General features: G+C 42.2%; 1 protein-coding gene across 1 annotated transcript in view; it reads right to left on the bottom strand.

Annotated features, from left to right (window-relative positions):
• RYR2 (ryanodine receptor 2) overlaps positions 1 to 19,595 on the bottom strand; it is a 3,481,211-nt gene that overhangs the window by 369,481 nt on the left and 3,092,135 nt on the right. The window contains exons 91-93 of the mRNA XM_086925791.1: positions 13,190 to 13,337; positions 10,801 to 10,887; positions 6,307 to 6,528 (exon numbers count right to left, since the gene is read on the bottom strand). Coding sequence (XP_086781917.1) covers positions 6,307 to 6,528; positions 10,801 to 10,887; positions 13,190 to 13,337 — 457 coding nt within the window. The remainder of the gene's footprint in view (positions 1 to 6,306; positions 6,529 to 10,800; positions 10,888 to 13,189; positions 13,338 to 19,595) is intronic.

The following is a 19,595-nucleotide window of genomic DNA, read 5'->3' on the forward strand; positions in this document are numbered from 1 at the left end:
ACAGCTCAAGACCTGGCTGTTCGAGCAGTAGCAGACCCCCCTCCCCACGCGCCTTGAGACCCTTCCGGGTGAGTAGTGCGCAATATTAATGCCATGATTGATTGATTGATCCATTTAATTTCACATCAGATCTTGGCCAGCATGTTTTCTTTGATCACCAGGTTGGATAATGATTCTGACCTTTGAAACACAACAAAATATGGAGGTTTACTCACAGACCCTGGACAGAATTGGCAGAGAAATACCATTGGTGAGTGTGAAAATCCTTCACCATATAGAATCAGAAATCGAGCTTGTCCGAGGGAAACAACTGCTTCATTGTACAACTCGGAATGCTTGCTATTCGGCACACTTAGCTACTAAATTTTCTAGGCCAACATTTGAAACATTCCTGTAGCATCTTGCTGCTCAGTGGGACAAGAGGAGTCATTCAAGTTGTACCCCGTAAAAAGGTCCTGAATTTTAGTAAATGTGGATGTCCTACATCTTCCTCCCACAACTGGTATATTTTCTATGTTAGTGTGAAGCCATGTTCACCTTAAAGTCCTTCATCCCACATCCTATTCTTCACTTAAGTATCCTCTGCATAACTGACAAAAATTTTTACATTTCTGGAGCTTGGAAATATGACAAATCTTGCACTCTTGTATATACACCTGAATCCCCGTATGAATATTAATCAAGATTTTACAGTCGATATTTATGACTGGATCAGATGAGCAGACTTCACTTGTTAAGAATTTTTGGGGGAATTATTTTACCGAATCATATGTTACCTGGGGATTGGTGTCACTACAACGCATGCTTTTACATCGCATGCCTTTACAACGCGGTTTTTACCACGCAGTCCATTACAACGCATAATGCTTTTAGGCGCTGGATAGTGAATTATTTAATTTACTATTCCAACTCCAGTCCCCGTGGATAGCAGGGAAGGTGTTGGATAGTAAATTAAATATATTCCCTATCCTAGAGCGCCCCCCAGCGCAATGCGTTGTAATGGTTTGCGTTGTAATGGTTGCGATGTAATGGTAGTGCGTTGTAAAAAATGCGTTGTAAGTGATGTTCCCCGTTACCTGGGAACGGTTTACAGGCTCAGTGAATGGCATTATGCACTGGAGGACGAGCAAGCGCATTTTAATATACTAATCTGTGGAATACACTGCCATCCTATATTTAACGTGTGGTTCCTTGTCTACTTTTATGGGAATACAATCTTGTCGGCCTCACTGACAATTTGAGGACTTAATAGTACACCTTGTTTGATTTTGCTCGGTACAGTCGTATGTAATACAGGAACGTTTGATATATTAAACACTCCTAAAATTCGACTTCATTATTAGTAGGCCATGTTTTTTGAAAAGTTGCTTTTATAAATATGCTATCATCATCAATGAGCATATGTTCATCTTATCTGAGAACATAATGTGTCATTCACACTTCACAACATTTTACGCTATGCAACTCATAGACACAAAACGGTATTGCTTTTGACCAGCGGAAGGAAATACAGAAGCTGCATCGGAGGCTTGAAATATGAACTTGACCCCTTCAAAAAGCAAACTGAGTCAACAATGTAAGTCATCCCATTAAGCCAAAAGGGATGCAGGGGCGAGGACATATTAGCTAAAGTAACTATGTCACAAGCAAATTAAAGCAAGAAGAAAAGGGATAATGTCCTTTAAAGAAGCTCCTTTAGACCTGTGTGCTATTAATCTGAGCCAGGGAAGCCATGGTGAATTAGCAGTGTGAACAGATTGGAGAGGGGAAATCCAGAAGGCCAGCAGACCAGTAGGTCACTGTTCTTCCAAGAAACAGATGGGGATTTTTAATTACTTGCACCAAAGAGGGATGGGAAGTGTTGGAGTTGAGTTCTCTAATTTAAACTTGATAGCTGTCACACAATTATGACCAAGTCCATTTTGCCTGTAATTATTTGACGAAAATATGCATTTTGTCCATATCAGTATTCATTTAGAAGCCCTTTTACAGGGTCAATGAAATGATGATATTTTGCAGTCCTAAGCTTGGAAACAATGTTAGCAAGTATGCCACAGTGGCATCAAATGCTGGCTGTGGGCTAATCTGAAGCCGCTGCCGGTAGCAAATACATTATTTATTTATTTAATTTAGCACAGACCTGGCACCCATTGATGAGTAAGGCCTAAAGGTTGACCATACAATAAAAGTGCTATCCTACTATAAACACCCCCCACTGAAGCACAAATAAAAGTGATTAATTACCTAGGTCTAACATTAAAGTATTACCCCCAAAATATTTTCTGAAGAAAAGTAATTTTTTTCCGAAAGAGGAGAACCTCAACAAGGCACTAAGAGTATTCTACAGAGGCACATCATAGCAATTAGAAGCTGTGTTGTGTCATCTTGGCCAAAAACCATCCCATTTTTAGATCTCGGCTACAGTGTTTGCAAGACCTATTGTGTTCAACACATTACAGCCCCTCGTTTATGATTGTCTATCTCAGTTGATTGCTCCTCCTTCCTCTGTGTTCTTGTGTTTGTCCCACCCAGGACCATTTTGGTTTCACCATGTTCTGAGTAGAAAAGTTCTATCCTTGCATCGTATCATACCTGCCAACTCACACAGCGCCACTGTGCGACACCCTATATCGGCTCCCATCACACCGTCACCCAGTGGGGTGACGATACCACACTGTGACAGTGAAAAATAGCTGACAAACCACCGTAAATAGTGGTTTTCAGCTTGTTCCCCGAGGCTTTGAACCGATGACGCTGTTGTGTTCTGTGTGCGTGTAGCGGGTTACACCAAACACGGGACTCAGGTTAGTCTCACATTTCTTTATTGGCATTTCTCATTGCTGCTGGTCAGCCCCTCGCGCAGCTGCTGGTCAGCACATCCGTCTCCGTCCATGTCCTGGTCATTGTCTGTCCCCTTTCCTGTCTCGTCACCGGATCTGGTGTCCGGTGACCTGGTCACTCTGCCTGAGGACCCACAGGGTCCTAGCGCCCTACTGTCCGTCGCCCACACTGTCGGAACACGACATCTCCCCCTTTGTTGCATACAAATGTTCGTGACACATTTACCATCGTCCTCATTCACAGTTATATTGATGGAGGTGAACGAACGAGAGAGAGAGAGAGAGAGAGAGAGAGAGAGAGAGAGAGAGTACTTGTCATTCTACATTTCTTTAATCAGTCTCTATTGTTTGCTGCATGTCCTTCGTGAATCTAGTGTCTCCATCGCTTCTTTGTCCTCTATCTTCTACCTTCCATGTGGCTGCAGTTGTCGCTGCCATTTCTTCTTTCTCCGCCTTCTTTGTCCTTGAAATGCTATCTGTCTCTTTTTTATTCGTCGTTGGTCGTAGGCAGCCGTTATCATCGACCCTTTCACTTTCGTCACCGCCAGTGATTCTTTGGAGAACTTATTTTCTTATTATCCAGATTGTTTCTGTCTCAACCCATTTGGTCCTGGCCATGCGGTGCCTCTTGCCTTTATTTCCTGGGTGGCGCCTGTTTGCTGCTGTTTCTCCTGCGCCAAAGTCCTCTTGTGTTACTCCTTTTCTCTTTTCTTTGCCTGGCGTGTGCAGATGTTGTGTCCGTTGTGGCGGCAATACACACCAACCACTGGACACAGGTTAGTTGTTATACTCTTCGTTTTATTAGTTACACAGGAGCGGTCTTCATCACGTCTGTCCTCTAGTCGGTCCTGATTTTTCTTCTTTTCTTCTTCTTTCTGCTTTCCTTTTTTTTTTTTCTTTATTCTCTTTTCTCTTTATTTTCCTCTTTTCTTTCTTCCTTTCTCTTTTCTTTCCTCTTTATTCTCTTCTTTTCTCTTTATCTTCTTTCTTCTTTTCTACTTTTTCCTTTTTATCCAGCTTTTTCTTGCTGTCTTTGTCTTTTCTTGTGTTGTTCTGCCCTTTTTTTTTCGCAGTTTTTTTTTTTCTGTTTTGTGCTGTGCCTGGGCTTTCCTAGTCTTTCCGTCTTTATTTCCTTCTTTTCTCAGCTTTTCATCTTTCCTGCAACTTATTTCCTGTATTTATGTCTCTCCTTTTGTTTTCTTGTTGTTCTGCTTTGTTTCCTTTGTTTGTCCTTTCTTTTCTGTGTTATCTCTCTTTTCTGTCTTTTATTTAGCCTTCTCTGGCTTCTTCCACTCTCTTCTGCTCCTTTCTTTTGTCTTTCTTTTTCTTCTTTCTCTTTGTCGATTTGTCTTTTTCTTTATGTCCTTTCTCTTCCTTTCACTTAATGTTTTCCTTTTTCTTATTGCACTGTCTTCTTTCTTTCTCTTGTTGCCCTTTTTCACTTGTGCGCCCTTTTTGCGCTTTGTTTATCCTTTATTCTTCACTTTTTCTTATGTTATTCTTCTTATTTGCCCTTTGCCTGTTTTTGAAGTGGCTGTTCTGCTGTTTCCTATGATCTTTTCTTGAGTCTCTGTTTCTTTTGGTATGCTATGTTGTGCTCCTTTTTTCTTTATTTATCTTTTCCTCTGGCGCCTAAATTGTGTTTGTACTTTGTTTCTTCTCTTTTCTCTTCTTTTGCCCCCTTGTTTTTCTTCTTTGTTATTTTGTTGTGGGGATCTTTTGTCCCTTTCTACCTCTGTTTGCTTTTATTTCGCTTCCTTTCCTTTAATTATCTCTTTTTCAATGTTCTTTTCAGTTATTTTCTTCTTCGCCTGGCCTTGAAATGGCAGCCCCGTTGTTTCTTATTGCTTATTTCTTCAATGTCCCATTTAAAATGGCCGCCGTTATCTCGCGAGATTTCGCGATCGAAATCTTGCTTTTCCTGACCTCATCATGGCCTCCTCACTCATTCTCCTCTTTGATTGGCTCAGCCGCCTGACTTGGTGATGGCCGCCGAGACTCCTAAGCTCTCGCGGGACCTCGCGCCTTGTTTCAAAGGCCCGCGCTTGTTCTTAGCGCTTACCGCGATCTGCTGCAGCTTTCTTCAGTCGCCGTCTGGTGGGCTCCCGCTTCGCTCTTCCCGCCGTCTTCCATGTTACTTGCGGCGCATCCAGGGTGGGCACCTGGTTTTTTCCACAATGGTGCACGTGCTGGACACACGTTGATCCACGCATCGATCCGTATCCCACCCTCGTCGCCAGTTGTCGTGTTCTGTGTGCGTTTCGGGGGTTACACCAAACACAGGACTCAGGTTAGTCTCACATTTCTTTATTGGCATTTCTCATTGCTGCTGGTCAGCCCCTCGCGCAGCTGCTGGTCAGCACATCCGTCTCCGTCCATGTCCTGGTCATTGTCTGTCCCCTTTCCTGTCTCGTCACCGGATCTGGTGTCCGGTGACCTGGTCACTCTGCCTGAGGACCCGCAGGGTTCTAGCGCCCTACTGTCCGTCGCCCACACTGTCGGAACACGACAGACGCCCATTAAGGGCTGTGAAAACACTTCAGGACATCGGCACCAGCCTCAGCAAGCTTTTGCTTTGGGAGGAGGGGCTTGGGGGCGGGCTGGAGTTAAAAAGTGCCTCATTAGATACATCTCGGCACGAGGCCCCACCCCCTCCTCACACAGTGAGCTTGTTCTTCAAGTTCACAGGTATGCTGTATGCTTGAGGAGACTATTTATTTTAGATTCAGCACTTCTAGGACGTGCAAGTGTTTCCTGGGTATCTCCATATTGTGCTTGTTATTATCCCTCCTCCCTCTCCTCTTCACATGTACAATCCTGCCCCCTGTTTACCATCCTTCTACCACAGTGAGAAGTAGTTTTTTTTGTTTCTTTCTTGAGTGACGCAGCAGCTGCAAAGCACTGCCTGCCCGCCCCCTTCCTTTTTTCCACTTTACACACACTTGTTGTCATTTTTTTTTTCATTTAACTTGTTCTAACAAGCCATTACCTTTGTTGGATCGGTGTGTGAAAAGTGCCTGTCTGCATCACGATGCAAGCCCATGGCAGCCTAATGGAAGACTCACTGCAAGATTGCCAGCGATGTGTGCACATTTGTGTAATGGGGAAAAGCATTGGTAAAGCCAATAGCTCGGCCTTTCAGAGCAGAAATCTATTGGCTTTGCCAATGTAGGTTTCCATAGTGTTCAACATGAAACGTCATTGTAACTGAAACAGAAAATAGAGAAACAAAAATAATAGACCAGCGAGAGGGTTAATGTGACTCTGCGTAGAAAGTCAATAGTGACGAGATTTGCACGTAACAAAGAATATTCGTTTTAGAAATTAAGAATTTCCAAAAGTCTGAACAGGACACACAAACTAGGCCCAGGCTGAGTGTCACTGGAGAAAGTGAAACTTCGCAGGCCCCTGCACATCACACTCTAATTAACAATGACAAATAAGATGTGCTGTTCAAATAACTCACTTTCAAACAGTAGTATCCAATAATGCAAAAGAAGGAGATGACCGTATGGAGGATGGCAAGGATGCGCAGAGTTGGCTCCATGTAGCCACTGCTCTCTTCCAAGACATAGTGCACAGTTATCACTCGACTGTTATGGTGGTACTCCATACTGCTCATCCTTGGACCAAAACAAGGGGTTTCTATGGCAATTTCCTTTTCTTCTAATACAGCAGAGGTAGAGACCTGTTGAAACGGTATAAACGTTAACAATTACTTTGCTAAGAAACCGACGATGCACTGCACAATTAGACAGTAATGCAAAGAATGTTTTTATGTTGAAACATATATTGATTGAATGTAAATGTACACACCACAAGCAGCGGTAGTTGATGGAAATTGCGAGGGGTGTGCAAACCCGAGCAATTTTTTTGTGAAATTCTGTGAACATTTTACAACATTCCACAAAGTTATACTTTTACGGCAAAATGTGGTTGGCCAGAATCTCTTGTGACTTTTTTTATGTAAGTGCACACCAAAAACGTTGTTCAAAATGAAAATGTTACTCAATGAGACATTTTCTGTGTGAAAAAGTCTCCTATTGGTAACTTGTCAACATTTTACACAAGGTGTACATTCTCTAAAAAAATTGAGGCAAATTTACGCAATGGGAAATCTTTCAAATTTCAAAGGAGAAATAAAAATTTCTCCCAGGCCTAGATGTTAACAATGCACAGTAAAGTAAAAAAACTAACATCCTCTTGTTCAAGAGTTCCGTGTTCGAAATTAGTCTTTTTGTAGGCATACAATTTGTCCAAATAGAAAATAAATTTAAAAAGAAAGAAATCTAAAATCTTGAAAAACTGATTTTTTTACCTTAACTACATTTAAGTCACCACATGATTATTAAAATGCGTGCAATGGCTATCCTAAATGCGTGCAAAGGCTATCCTTACAAAAAATTTCAAAAGTGTACTAGCTCTGTGAAAGGGATGAATGAGCATGCTCTCTCTGTGCAGTAGATCAAAACTGTTCTAATCTAACTCCAAAAAAGCCTGCCATTGCAGCTCTTGGTACAACATTAGGAATTAAACTGGTTGTGACAATATTAAGTCTTGACTTAATCAACTCAATCAAATTGTTATACACCGGTTTTCGAAAAGCCATAGCATGATCTCATGTCTGGTTTTTTTCCAAGGCAAAGTTCTCATATAAAATAAAATGAGTGCATCAACCTAGGTTGCAGACAAGTGGAATACAAGGGAGGTATTTTTCTATGGGACTGAAAACAGCAGGGATTGTCGTGAATACGCAGGTCAGTTCACTGAAATGCGGACTGGCATCACATAAATAGGGCAAATATTCACTCAGCAGCCTGCATCACAGCCTCTAGTCCCCGTGCGGTGTCATGGCTGCATTTGATCACCTCCCTCCTCAACGTAAATACTTATAGAAATTAATAAGCATGGCACATACTGTGATGACTGTTACTTATGTAAAATGGTGGCTAAGAATAGCAAGTTTTGCAGTAGATATGGTGAGAGTTTTAAAACTGGCTGCAGCCTCATCCTACCAAGGCTGCGGTAGCTTTTAAACATGCACGGACACGAGGCGCGGGCTTTCACACAAAGGAGTGCTGTAGGAAAAACTGCATCACACTGTGTTGTGTAACGAGCAGAAACATGTGTAGCACAAAATTTAGCAAGAGTTGCCTGCCGATGATGTAATTGGCAGCACACCATTTAAATCTAACCTGTCTGTGTCACGCAGAGGTGCATGCTGCAGTGCAAAGAAGAGTACGCTCTGTCTAGAGTTGGCTTTGAACAAACGATACAAAAGGCCTCATGTATCATTATTTCAAATAGTGATTACCTAATTGCGATTCTCTGCGAATCGCAATTAGGTAATCGCTATTTGAATATATCAAACTCTCAGCCTGATTCATCATTGGGGAGTTTTGTGAGTCTGAAATAGCGAATCATAAGGAATCGCTATTCCAGACTCGCAAAACGGGATTCATGTAGGAATAGCAATATTTTTTGCGATTCCTACAGATTCCATATTTGCGATTAGCTAATTGCTAATCGCAAATAAGGAATAACTCCCCATTCATTCCTATGGGCCTAAAGGCCCATAGGAATGCATGGGGAGTCATTCCTTATTTGCGATTAGCAATTAGCTAATCGCAAATGAGATTGCGATTTCAAGGGTGCAGGGGTGTCCAAAGGACACCCTGTAAAACCCCTGAAATGTCAAATTACACAGATGTTACACACATATGTCCAAAAGACATGTGTGTGTGTAACATGCAACTTAGAAAAATGCTTTTAAAAGCATTTTTCTAAGTTTTCGCTATTTACCACGAGGTTTGACCTCGCGGTAAATAGCGGCCCGAAATTGTGATTTCGCAATTTGAAAATGGATGATGAATTGCATTTAAGGAATCTCAAATAGAGATTCCTTAAATGAAATTCCTCGCAAATTTGCGAATTCGCTATTACCGATTTTGGCATTTGGGATGATGAATCTCAAATGCAAAAATTGCGCTCGCAAAGGGCCAGATTCTGAGAATCTGGCCCTTTGCGAGCGCAATTCTCCTTCATGAATCAGGCTGTCTGTGTGTTTCATTTAGCCTTCCCGAATGGGTCGCAAACGACCTAACTCATTAAAATTAATAAGATAGGTTGCAATTTGAGACCCATTAGGAATTGCTGAAATCACAGGAATGGTGTCCTGCTGGGTTCAGCAGACTAAAACAAAAAAACAATACAAAAAGATGAGGGAAGGAATGTTGAACATTGTTAAACAGGCGTAGCGAGCACGGGACCGAACTCTGGACATACCCTTCCCACTTAGGGTAAAAATGCAACGTAAAAAAAGCAGACCACCATTTCTGCGATTGCTTTTAGATAAAGCAATTATGTTTTTTTTAAATGCAGCCCGTGTTCCTTAAGGAAAAGGGTTGCGTTTAGAAAATAAAACGAAAAGTTTCTTTTTTTTTTAGAGCAGGCAGTGGTCCCTGAGACCACTGCCTGCTCTTAAAAAAGATGTTTACAAACATTCACAAAGACAAAGGGGTAAAATGTAAATGTTTTGCGAGCACATTTAGGTCGCAAAACATTCCTACATATCACTGCGATTCAATATTTAAGGATGTTCTAAACACGCCTCTTCCTAATACCTAATCATGTGTTCACAATTCCGAATTGTGATTCGGTAACATATTACCGAATCTCAAATTAGAATTATTACATACCAAAATGCATTTTACTGGTCGCAAAAAGCACAATTCTGCGAATCGGGCCGTTTGCGACAGGCAAAAGGAATGATACATGTGGCCCAAAATCTAGTACAATTTCCAGCTCATAAGTCAGACATGAAAGAAGTGTGTTTTAGAGGATAGTAGACAAGCAAGTGAAATGCAGGTATATTAGGCAATATACTGCTTGACCCCTTGCTTGTGCTTGCTTTACTCTGGCATTAGTTTATAGTACAAAGCCAGATTTAATAAAATGGCGTCATCTGTTTTGTCCTAAATCCAAAAGTTTTTGTGCTTGACTACTCAAATCACATTTTCCTTGCATACAGTAACAGGAGGATGGCGCAAAGTAAGAGACATTTTTCAGCACAAAATTACTTTTGCGCATGAAAGTTAATCTGCCGCTGATGTTTTCGGCGCTTTGCCATGCTCCGTGACAATTTGGTTTGACTTGTCTCATGCTAGGGCCAGTTCAAACCCAGTGCAAATTTGGCCCACGATTTCCTTCGCTATCGTTCCTCTTTAAATAAAACAACTCAGGGGCATATTACCAAGCAATAGCGATAATTATCGCTATTGCTTGGTTAGAGACAAACATTTACCGCAGCGCTGCGGCGATTTTTACCGCAAATAAACCTTGGTATTACCAAGGTTTAACGCAAATGCGGTAAAAATCGCCGCAAAGCATGAATATCGCTGAAAAGTCAGCGATATTCATGCATTAGCGAGCTAATGCTCTTAGCCATGTTATCCACCTCCCATTGGATAACATGGCTAAGAACTGCTCAGGGCAGGTGTTAGCTTTTGGAGATATTCCCGCTTAGCGCGAATATCTCCAAAAGTTGGTAATAGGAGATAGGGATGTTAGCGACTGTTTTCAGTCTCTAACATCTTGGCACGCCCACTTTGCACCTCATTAGTGATAAATATCACTGATATGCAAAGTGGGGCCCAAGATGGTTGCTATCTCCTACTAGCTGTCGCTAACTGGTGTTAGCGGCAGCTAGGTAATAGGGAGATAATTTTATCTACGCTTTCTTGGCTTTTGAAGCCAAAAAAGCGGAGATAAACCCCCTTGATAATATGCCCCTCAATTTTCAAAATAAGTATTCTTTGTTAACATTTGGATCTTGTTCGTGACTAAGCCTAAACCAGAGCAAGCGAATGGGAAATTCGTGGAAAGCTGCGCTTGGATTGAGAAAGGCTTGGGAAAGATATCAGAGCCCTTGCGTTAAATAATAGTGTTACTCATACTGTACCTTATAGAACAGGAGGATGAAGTTAATGGCGAAAGCAACAAACAGAGCTAGCATCCTCATGTTGTAGAAATTTCGTGCAAAATAGTTCTGTGGAACCAAAAGAGCAGAGACAAATTGTATTAGCTTTGAGAATATCATCCCTCGAGCTGGAGATATATATATATATATATATGCAGCCACACGATCCAACCAATACAGGTCAAGAAAACGGCAAGCACTCCGATGTTAGAGATGTTTCTTTAAAGTTTATTCATTTTCCAAACCCCCTTCACCCCTGATATCGTATACTACATATAGGTATGCAAGCCATCACACACATTAATTGAATTGAGTTCCAACAGCTGTGATCAAAGGAAGGAGAGTGCACAGAAAAGCCTTCATTTCAAGCGGCCTCTGGGTTTTTCGTGCGAGTTGCACTTCATATTGGATGACCTGCCCTTAGCAAAAATACCTCTTGCGCCCTTGCCAGTTTGGATTCCAGGTAGTGTTAACAAATTTATATAAGAAATAACTCAAAAAGTGCAGAGCTTATAGCGACTGCCACTGCTGCCCACGTTTCCACGGGCTGCGTGTGGCTCCATGCAGTATTATGGGGCAGATTTACAAGCCCCTTGCGCCGCTTTTACGCCGCCGTTGCGTCACTTTTGTGACGCAGCGGCGGCGCAATAGATGCACCATAGTGCGGGGTATTTACAACGTGACGCATCTCCCAGATGCGTCATGTGATGCGTCACGTTGTAAAGCCCTGCGCCGGAAGAGGCGTACCATCACAGGGGGAGGCGTTCCTGCGCAGGAACGCCTCCCAAAAGTGGCTGAGTGAAATCTACAAGATTTCACTCAGTCACTTTTGGGCCCATGCTGCGTCAAAGCCCTGCGCCTGCTTGAAGCAGGTGTAAGGATTGACGTAGCATTGCTGGAGCTGCTTCGCGCTTGCGACGCAACTCCAGCAATGCGCTGCTTTTACGGCACAGATGCGGGACGCATCTGTGAGTTTTTGCCCCATGGTGCGCCGCATTGTAAATGCAGAGTATAATGGGTGGCGGAGCTGCGGCGCACAATTACTGGCGCATCCTTGCCGATATGCAGGGATGCGCCAGTAATTGTAAATTTGCCCCTATGTATGTAATGGCAAAGATAAGCAAAAAAAACGATGGCAAGGAATGGTACCTCTGGCGTTCTCAGTGATTAAGGACCGCTGGTTCGAGTGCTTTCATCCCCCAATTTTTGTTATCCCTGACATTTATCATTAATGAATTCCATCCAACCTCATGCGTTTCTTCCTATTTACATTTCAGCACTTTATGAAAAGAAAATGGTAAAACAAATCGAGAATATTAAATATCCACACAGAAAAGGGAAGAACCAAGACAAATTAGGTGGTATTGAAATGGCTCCTGTGTAGAGGCTGTGCTACATCTGCAAGACAATTCAGCACTTCAATTCCTTCCATCGTGAACGTAGTTTGGCAGAAGAAATTCAATTTTTTTAATTCTGCTCTTTATGCAACACTTTGTCGCAGGAGTTTTCATTACCCCAAAATCTAAAACCTACCCTAGGAGCTTATCAATGTTACCTTAAAGGTTTTTATTTAGTATGCTACATGCTCACAGTTCACAGTTAAGGTTCAGAGGCAGTGTTCGGCATTCATCTAGCATGCTGTTGCCACACTCTAGTCTGAACTAAAATTGGAAACACTTGCCAAAGGGTAATTGGAAAGCAACTAGTTTTGGCCTTCATGCAAGGAAGCATGCAAAGTTGCTGTGCTGTGTTGCGTGTACAGGAAAGAACCATATCTACTAAACCTTCAGCACACTATCTGTGCTGCTGCATTTGATGCTGTCTAGCACTAATTCAGGCTGCATTACGACCAGCATTGTTTTTGTGCAGGAGCGGATACCTTCCTTCCCAAAGACAATCATTAGAGACAATTCCTCTTTCAATGTGTGATGCAGAATGCATCACACACAGAAACATGAAGTAATGATAAGAAATAAACATATTTCGGACCGTTACGCCATGGTTGGGGTGGTGTACCAATTTGAAAATACCACTATGAAATGTGATGCAAAGCAACACAAGCCGCTGTGTTGAGTTTCATTTCTTTTCAAAGTCACACAAGACGGCACAAATCGCCAGTTGTAAATCTTACTAAAGCCTTTGCGTTGTCCTTGGGTCACCTTGTGTGACACAAGGACAACACAAAGACTTAGTAAATCTGGGCATAAGAATTTGTGAAATCTAAAAACATATCAGATATTTCTTACGGTAAGTGACCTTTGCTGCAAAATCAAAATTATTTGGGTTTCTGCTATTTCCATAAGGGAAAGCTTCATGCATGGTGATATACAATTGGCAACGTACATTTTAAATGATTTAGAGAGCCACTTACAAGTAGTTTCTGCTGGTAGGCTATGATTTTCTTCCAAAAGGCAGACTCCTGTACCTCTTGGTCCCCATAGCGTGGTGTATGGAGCTGTCTGACCTTCTGCTTAGGTTTATCATCTTTACCTTTCTCCTCCTTTTCTCCATCTTCTGCACTGAGGAAACAAGAAACACAAGGCTAGAACAAACTTTGAATAAAATCTAAAAGCCATTTCAGAACTCCACCATATATACTTTTTCATATACTCCCTTCAAAGTTATGTGTGAACAGCGCTGTACTTTTTTCTAAACGTTTCTGTTGGTATAACCTCAGAGTCTTTTAATAAGCTAATAGGAAATCCCAGCTGGCAGAATTTTTTTTCTTCATTCAACAATAAAAACAATGTTTTTTAATCTCTTTGTATTTTTCAAATCCTTAATTGACTGTTCAACGTCAGTTTAACCAAGGTGCTGGCAAACAGACCAGTGACCACAAGTTAAGAATTGCACATGTGTGAGTGACTCTAAATTTGCCTCTGAGAGTGTCACAATTATGCAAACAAGGGATTAAGTAGAAGGGATTTTCTATAGAGGGACTGATTAGGATCTGGTTTGGAAGGGCTCCGAATCAGATTTGGGTTTGAGGAATCTGATTCAGAACTCTTGTTTCCAACTGAATCGTACGTTTTTTTCCGAATGACCGATTCCGATGCGGTGAAACCGTTCGGGCTGTCCGAATCAGGTCGAGCCTTTCAGAGACAAATCGTACAGCTCTATGTACAGGGTTTCCGAGTGAGCGATTACGATGACAGATTTGTAAAGCCATTCTGATTAGTTTTGCTCAAGATGAAACGGCTGTCGAAATCTGTCTCTGGGGGCCCGTAGCAGGCCCCCCTTCACCTGGATGCCTCTGAATCGGGCATGTGGGGGCACCCTCTTCCCAACCATGCACAGTGTGGCAGGCACCACGGGGTGGTCGCCACAGGGTGCACAATTTTCCCCAGCCACCCCTTTCCTCAATGGGAGCCTGTGTTCTCGTTCAGAACACAGACTCCCATTGAAGTCAATGGGAGTCCGACCGAATCGTATCCGGATGCATCCAGATACATCCAAATCGTTTGGTCAGACTCCTCCAATTGAGTCGTCTGAAAAGCATTCAGAACTGATTCAGTCAGAATGCCTTCCGAACGAGATCGTAATCAGCACCTTAGTGTTAGTTATGTTAAACCATCAACAAGAATTTTTATCTAAACAGTTATTTTCATTTGTTAAAAAGATTAAAATATCTCAGAAATTAAAGTAAAAATGTAGTTATCCTTTACCTTGTCTAAATCTTGCTTGTTAACAATTCTTTTATAACTGGATAGACCAACAATGATGTAAACTGTAATATTCAGTTCATCTACAGAGTGAAAGCCAAGTGACAGCATCCCAGCACACTGATCTTCATCTTTTGCTGTTAGGAATTTTTACAGTTATGGTAAAGATCTATGAATAAACAGCATGGACAAGCAATGGGGGGAGAGGATTCTAGTACTGGTACCACAAAAGTGATCTATGAGTGGAGGCTGGTCAGGAAGTAATCTCACATGAAGCCACTCATCAGATACAACTCAGAAGCAAAACGGATGACCAGTTTAATTTAAATAAAATTGCACTGATGCTTTTGTTTCTGTTATTTCTGCCTCTGGGATGAACATTTTGAGATAGGTCATCAAATTGCTATACCCAGCACAAGCATGAGCAGGGATCCAGTACACTACATTAATAAGTCATTGAGGGGGCCGAAAATAAAGGGAAGCCCATCCACAAGTCAAGAATAGCCGCTGCACGAACCCCTGAGTCTGCCACACCGCCATAAACAAGTGTGAACAGCTACGTCACTTACGACTGCTGATTTAGATAAAATGCATGCTTCACAAGTTTTCTCAGATTTTGACAAATCAGGAGCTGCAGCAGTTGTACATTTAAGGCTTGCCTTCTGCATTATTGAATATCAGATTCTTGGTAAAATATTTGGTAAAATATAGTTGTTAGACCTTTCAGCCTTAGGTGGTCTTCCCCCAAACTTTACGCCTTCTCTTGCTTTGCTGAATTAGTTTTGGTTGGTTTTAGGACTCTAGCCCTTTACAACTGCTAACCAGTGCTGAAGTGCTTGTGCTCACTCCTTAAACATGGAAAAATTGGCTTACACCTGTTGGCATATATTTAATTTACTTACAAGTCCCTAGTAAAGTGGTATTTCATATACTACTAGTAGGCCTAAAGCACTTATAGCGCCACCCACCTAAGTAGCTACTTAAACCATGTCTCAGGCCTACCATTGCAGCCTGCATGCAGTATTAAACTGTCAATTCGATATGGCAAAAAAAATCCCTTGGCAAGCATAAATCTCCCTTTTTATTACAGATAAGTCACCTATAAGGTAGCCCCTAAAGAGTCCATAGGGCAGACTGCATTGTATTTAAAAACTCACACATTTATTGTTTGCTACGCTGAGTCTTACCTCTCCAAAAGGATAACATTGTGTTACTTTATTACATTTAATAAGTGGTAAAAATGTCTTGTCTGGGGTTTAAGAAATTGGAATATAAAATCTTCTTTCAGGGTAAAGTCAGATTTTAAGTCTGTTTCCAGGGTCACATGACTAAATGTAGTTGGCAGTTGGTCTTTGTGTATTTCTCCCAGACAGTCACAAAATAAAGGAATTGGGTGTTGGCAGGATCGGCCATCCAGGCAGGATGGGTGGGATGGAGCTGTGCACAGCCACACCTGCACTTCCAACACCCTGCCTCGGCTCACACCCAAAGAACTTCACACTTACCTATAGTGCCTCCAGACAGACTAGGACCAGGGCAGGAAAGCAGGAAATTCCATACACTTCTGTGGGGAGAAATGATGGCATCATGTGCAAAACTGGGACCCTCAGATCCACCATTCAGTGCACTTCTGGACCTGCAGAAGGACTCTCAGAGGACTGCCATGCTGTTGTGGCCTGCTGTGTACTTCAGAGGGCTGCCCTACTGCACCAAGAAGACTGCCCTGCTGCCTGAGCCCGCCCTGCGCCCTCAGAGTACTGCTCTGTTGTTTGAGACTTGTTTTCTTGCTCGAGCTCAGGACTTCCAGAGTGACTCTATGGGCTAGCTGGCTGGCCTTCTGATCATAGCCTCAGAGACATAAAAGGCTCCAACAATCTTGTAACTAAACCTGGGATCAGTCTGAGTGAGTCGACACCCTCCAAGTGGTGCCCATCCAGTCCTGGTGTCCAGATAACCAAAAACCAGTGCTTAGGACTTTCTGACAAAATGTGCTTTAAAAACCACCCACCCAAGGTGCATCACCAGTTGGCTGGACTTTACAGTAGCTCCCCTTATGTTCCTCTTCGCGGCAGCAAATCCTGTTCAGACGCTCCTCGCAGAAGGGCTATCTGGCCTTGTCAAGCCATTCTCAGCTTCAGCCTGCAGCTTTATCTGTCTGGAGATTTACAATTTCCATAGAAGAGTCTAACTCCGAACATAAGAATCTTCGCCACAACTTTTTCCAGCAGCTCCCCGATGATGAGGATGCCACCTCTTTAGACACTGCCAACTAACTTGCCCTGTCAAGCTTTACTTTTACAGGCATTTTTCTTCAAAACTTCTTCTAAGTCCAAAGGTAAGGAGAAACTGGGCCCAATACGTTATGTATACGAACCGTGCACCATTGCAGTTAGCCATAGTGTTTAACTTTGCACCAGTCTCACGTGACTAGATTTCTGCAGTTGTAATTTTTATATTTTAGGTGCTTATTTTCATTATGAACTTTAAAAATTCCTAACTCCGATTCTACTGATAGGATTTTTATTGTTTGGTATCAAATAATTTATTGAAATGCACTCTATTTTTCTAATTTGGTGCAGGATTTTTCTTCTGTTGTGCTGTCACAGAATGACTGTTTAAATGCTGCATAAATACTTTACACTTTGTTTCTAAGTTAAGCCTGACTGCTCTTGTGGAAAGCTACTAGAGGGTTAGGTACAGGTTTATTTAGTGACTTCTTTGGTTCAATCTGACAGGGATTGTGGGTGTTGCTTGAGTAGGGTTTCAGCCTCCTCAACCAACAACCCAACTTTTCACAATAGTGATTATATTAAAAATGTTATTGAAGATTATGAACTTGACGTATTCTTGTGAGTGAAACAGGGATCTAAACTACTTCAGTCACTGATAATTTATCTATTTGTTCCATCTATAGTAAACATTTTTCATGTTAATCCAGTGACCAGAATGGTGGAGGCGTTAGATGTTATTCATCAGAAACATTCAGATTTTATTATTATGATGGACTTGATGCAGATGTCCAACTGCTTTGCGTTTTCATGATATCTCTACAACCATTTCTGGTTTATTGCCCTTTGAATTGGTAATAAAGTTTGGTGGAGAGTTTTCTAACTTTATTGCCTATATGATTCTGAATGGTTTTAAATGCATTGTTTTGGTGATTTTAACATGAGAGTAGTGGTTTTTAATCACTCATCTGGTAAAGCACTGATGGAGATGTGTACCGCTAGGCCTCAGAAACGAGGAATGCCCCTATGGCTAGTGCAGGCCCCTTTATTATCCTAATACTCGTGTCTGAAAAATGCATCCCTGATTTTCAATATTTTCCTATTACATAGCCTGATCACTCAGCAATTGAGTTAACACTAATTTACTGATATTCAGTTGTATGGAATTGTACCGCAAGCTCCATAAAGAAAAATAGCCATTCTAAGATTAAGGTAAAGCATACCTGTACATCATTAAGAAATAAACAATACTTAAAACATCCAAAAAGTGAATAATTCTCTATTTGAAACGTGGATCACTTCAGCTTTGGATTAGTTGACTCCAGATAGATCCACTCTCTCTCATCCCTCTGTGCCTGCTGCCCTCCAGTGCATTTATTCACTGTTGAAGCCACACTGTCCTATAATCTGCTAGGATGCACATTACACTTTAAGTACAGGACGAAAGACAACAAAAGGCAATCAATTGGAGGTCTTAAAAAAAGTACAGCAAGCCTGTTTATACTATCAGTCATTTTCTTTCGCAGTCGTGAACAATTCCTCACAAGAGGTTTTCATAATTGTAAAGGGGTTCACCCACCCTTCCAGTGTGCTGAATATTGCTCCTTACTTTTTTATGCAAACAGCATCCACCGTGGGATTCTTTTCAGAAAAATTAGCAACCTTTTTCCACCCGTTTTAGGAAAGCCACTATTAAATGTTTTACTTTTAAGCACCAAGTGGTACCTACACACTTTGGTAGTCTTTTATACAGAAGCAGGTGTAATGAATGTAACATAAATTGCTGACGATGGTTTCTGTGGTTATTTTTTTGTATTAATAATCAAAGAATAATATAAGCAGATAGTAATATAGTTAATAACATAAGTGCAGGCGACGCAGTGCTCCAGTATGAGAAACAAATATCACCAACATATCCAATCTAAGGCCAGCCTGATCGTTCATCACCGGCGACAAACGGAGATGGAGTGTTGCACATAACGTTCAGTGCTACCTAAACAATTTAATAGACGCTCAATCAGAGTCCAAAATGTCAGGACCTGAGAGTGCGGGACCACGCTTAGGCAGATTGACTCATGCCCATTGGATTTGTGGGTGATTTTCTAATTATGAATAGTAAGTGGTGTTTACCGCAGAGGATTTAAGCCAGATATTTACCTGATTCCCTAGACTGGAGCACATAATCGCTAGTGGATAGTGGCTAGTTAGTTATTATCATGCCCAGGCAAGGGGCACTAGGACCCTGGGCATAAGGATGTGGGGAGGGGACACCGGACACCACATACGGTCAAGGGGCAGGGGAGGAACATTCTAGAGGAAGGGGACCAGAGGCAGGACGCAAGCAGTATTGTCCCATAAAGATGCAATAAACATCCCTGATCACAGAAAGCGTGTCGCGTGATCCTTGGGGGACCGTCACAATATCACAACTGGCGACGAAGGCGAAGAACCGACGTGTGTGTCGCCTGCCTCGTGGACTGAAAACCAGGAGCTCACCCTGGATCGCGTTGTGCGGAAGAAGAGACTTGCAGCGAAGCCAGGAGCCCACCCTGGTTCGCGCCATCGTGAAAAGCAACGACGCGGGAGCCGACCCCGACCGCAGCAAAGAAAATCCTCAATGCCCGGTAAGCGCCGAGCGTGAGCGCGAGAAGCGCGAGCTTTAAAGTCCAAGTGGCGCAAGTTCTCGCGAGAGTCTCGGCGGCCATCTTAAAGACAGGCAAAAGAGCCAATCAGAGCGCGAGGACAACGAGCGGCCATTTTGAAACCAGGCAAAGTCGAAAAGAGAGGAAAAAGTGCAGAGAAAAGCACCAAAGACAAGAAAAAAGTGCCAGGAAGAGCACCACGAGGGCGAAGAACACGCCCTAACAAAGGAAAAAGGAAATAACAA

The sequence above is a fragment of the Lissotriton vulgaris genome, chromosome 6 (assembly GCF_964263255.1).
Source record: "Lissotriton vulgaris chromosome 6, aLisVul1.2, whole genome shotgun sequence".
Lineage (NCBI taxonomy): Eukaryota > Metazoa > Chordata > Amphibia > Caudata > Salamandridae > Lissotriton > Lissotriton vulgaris.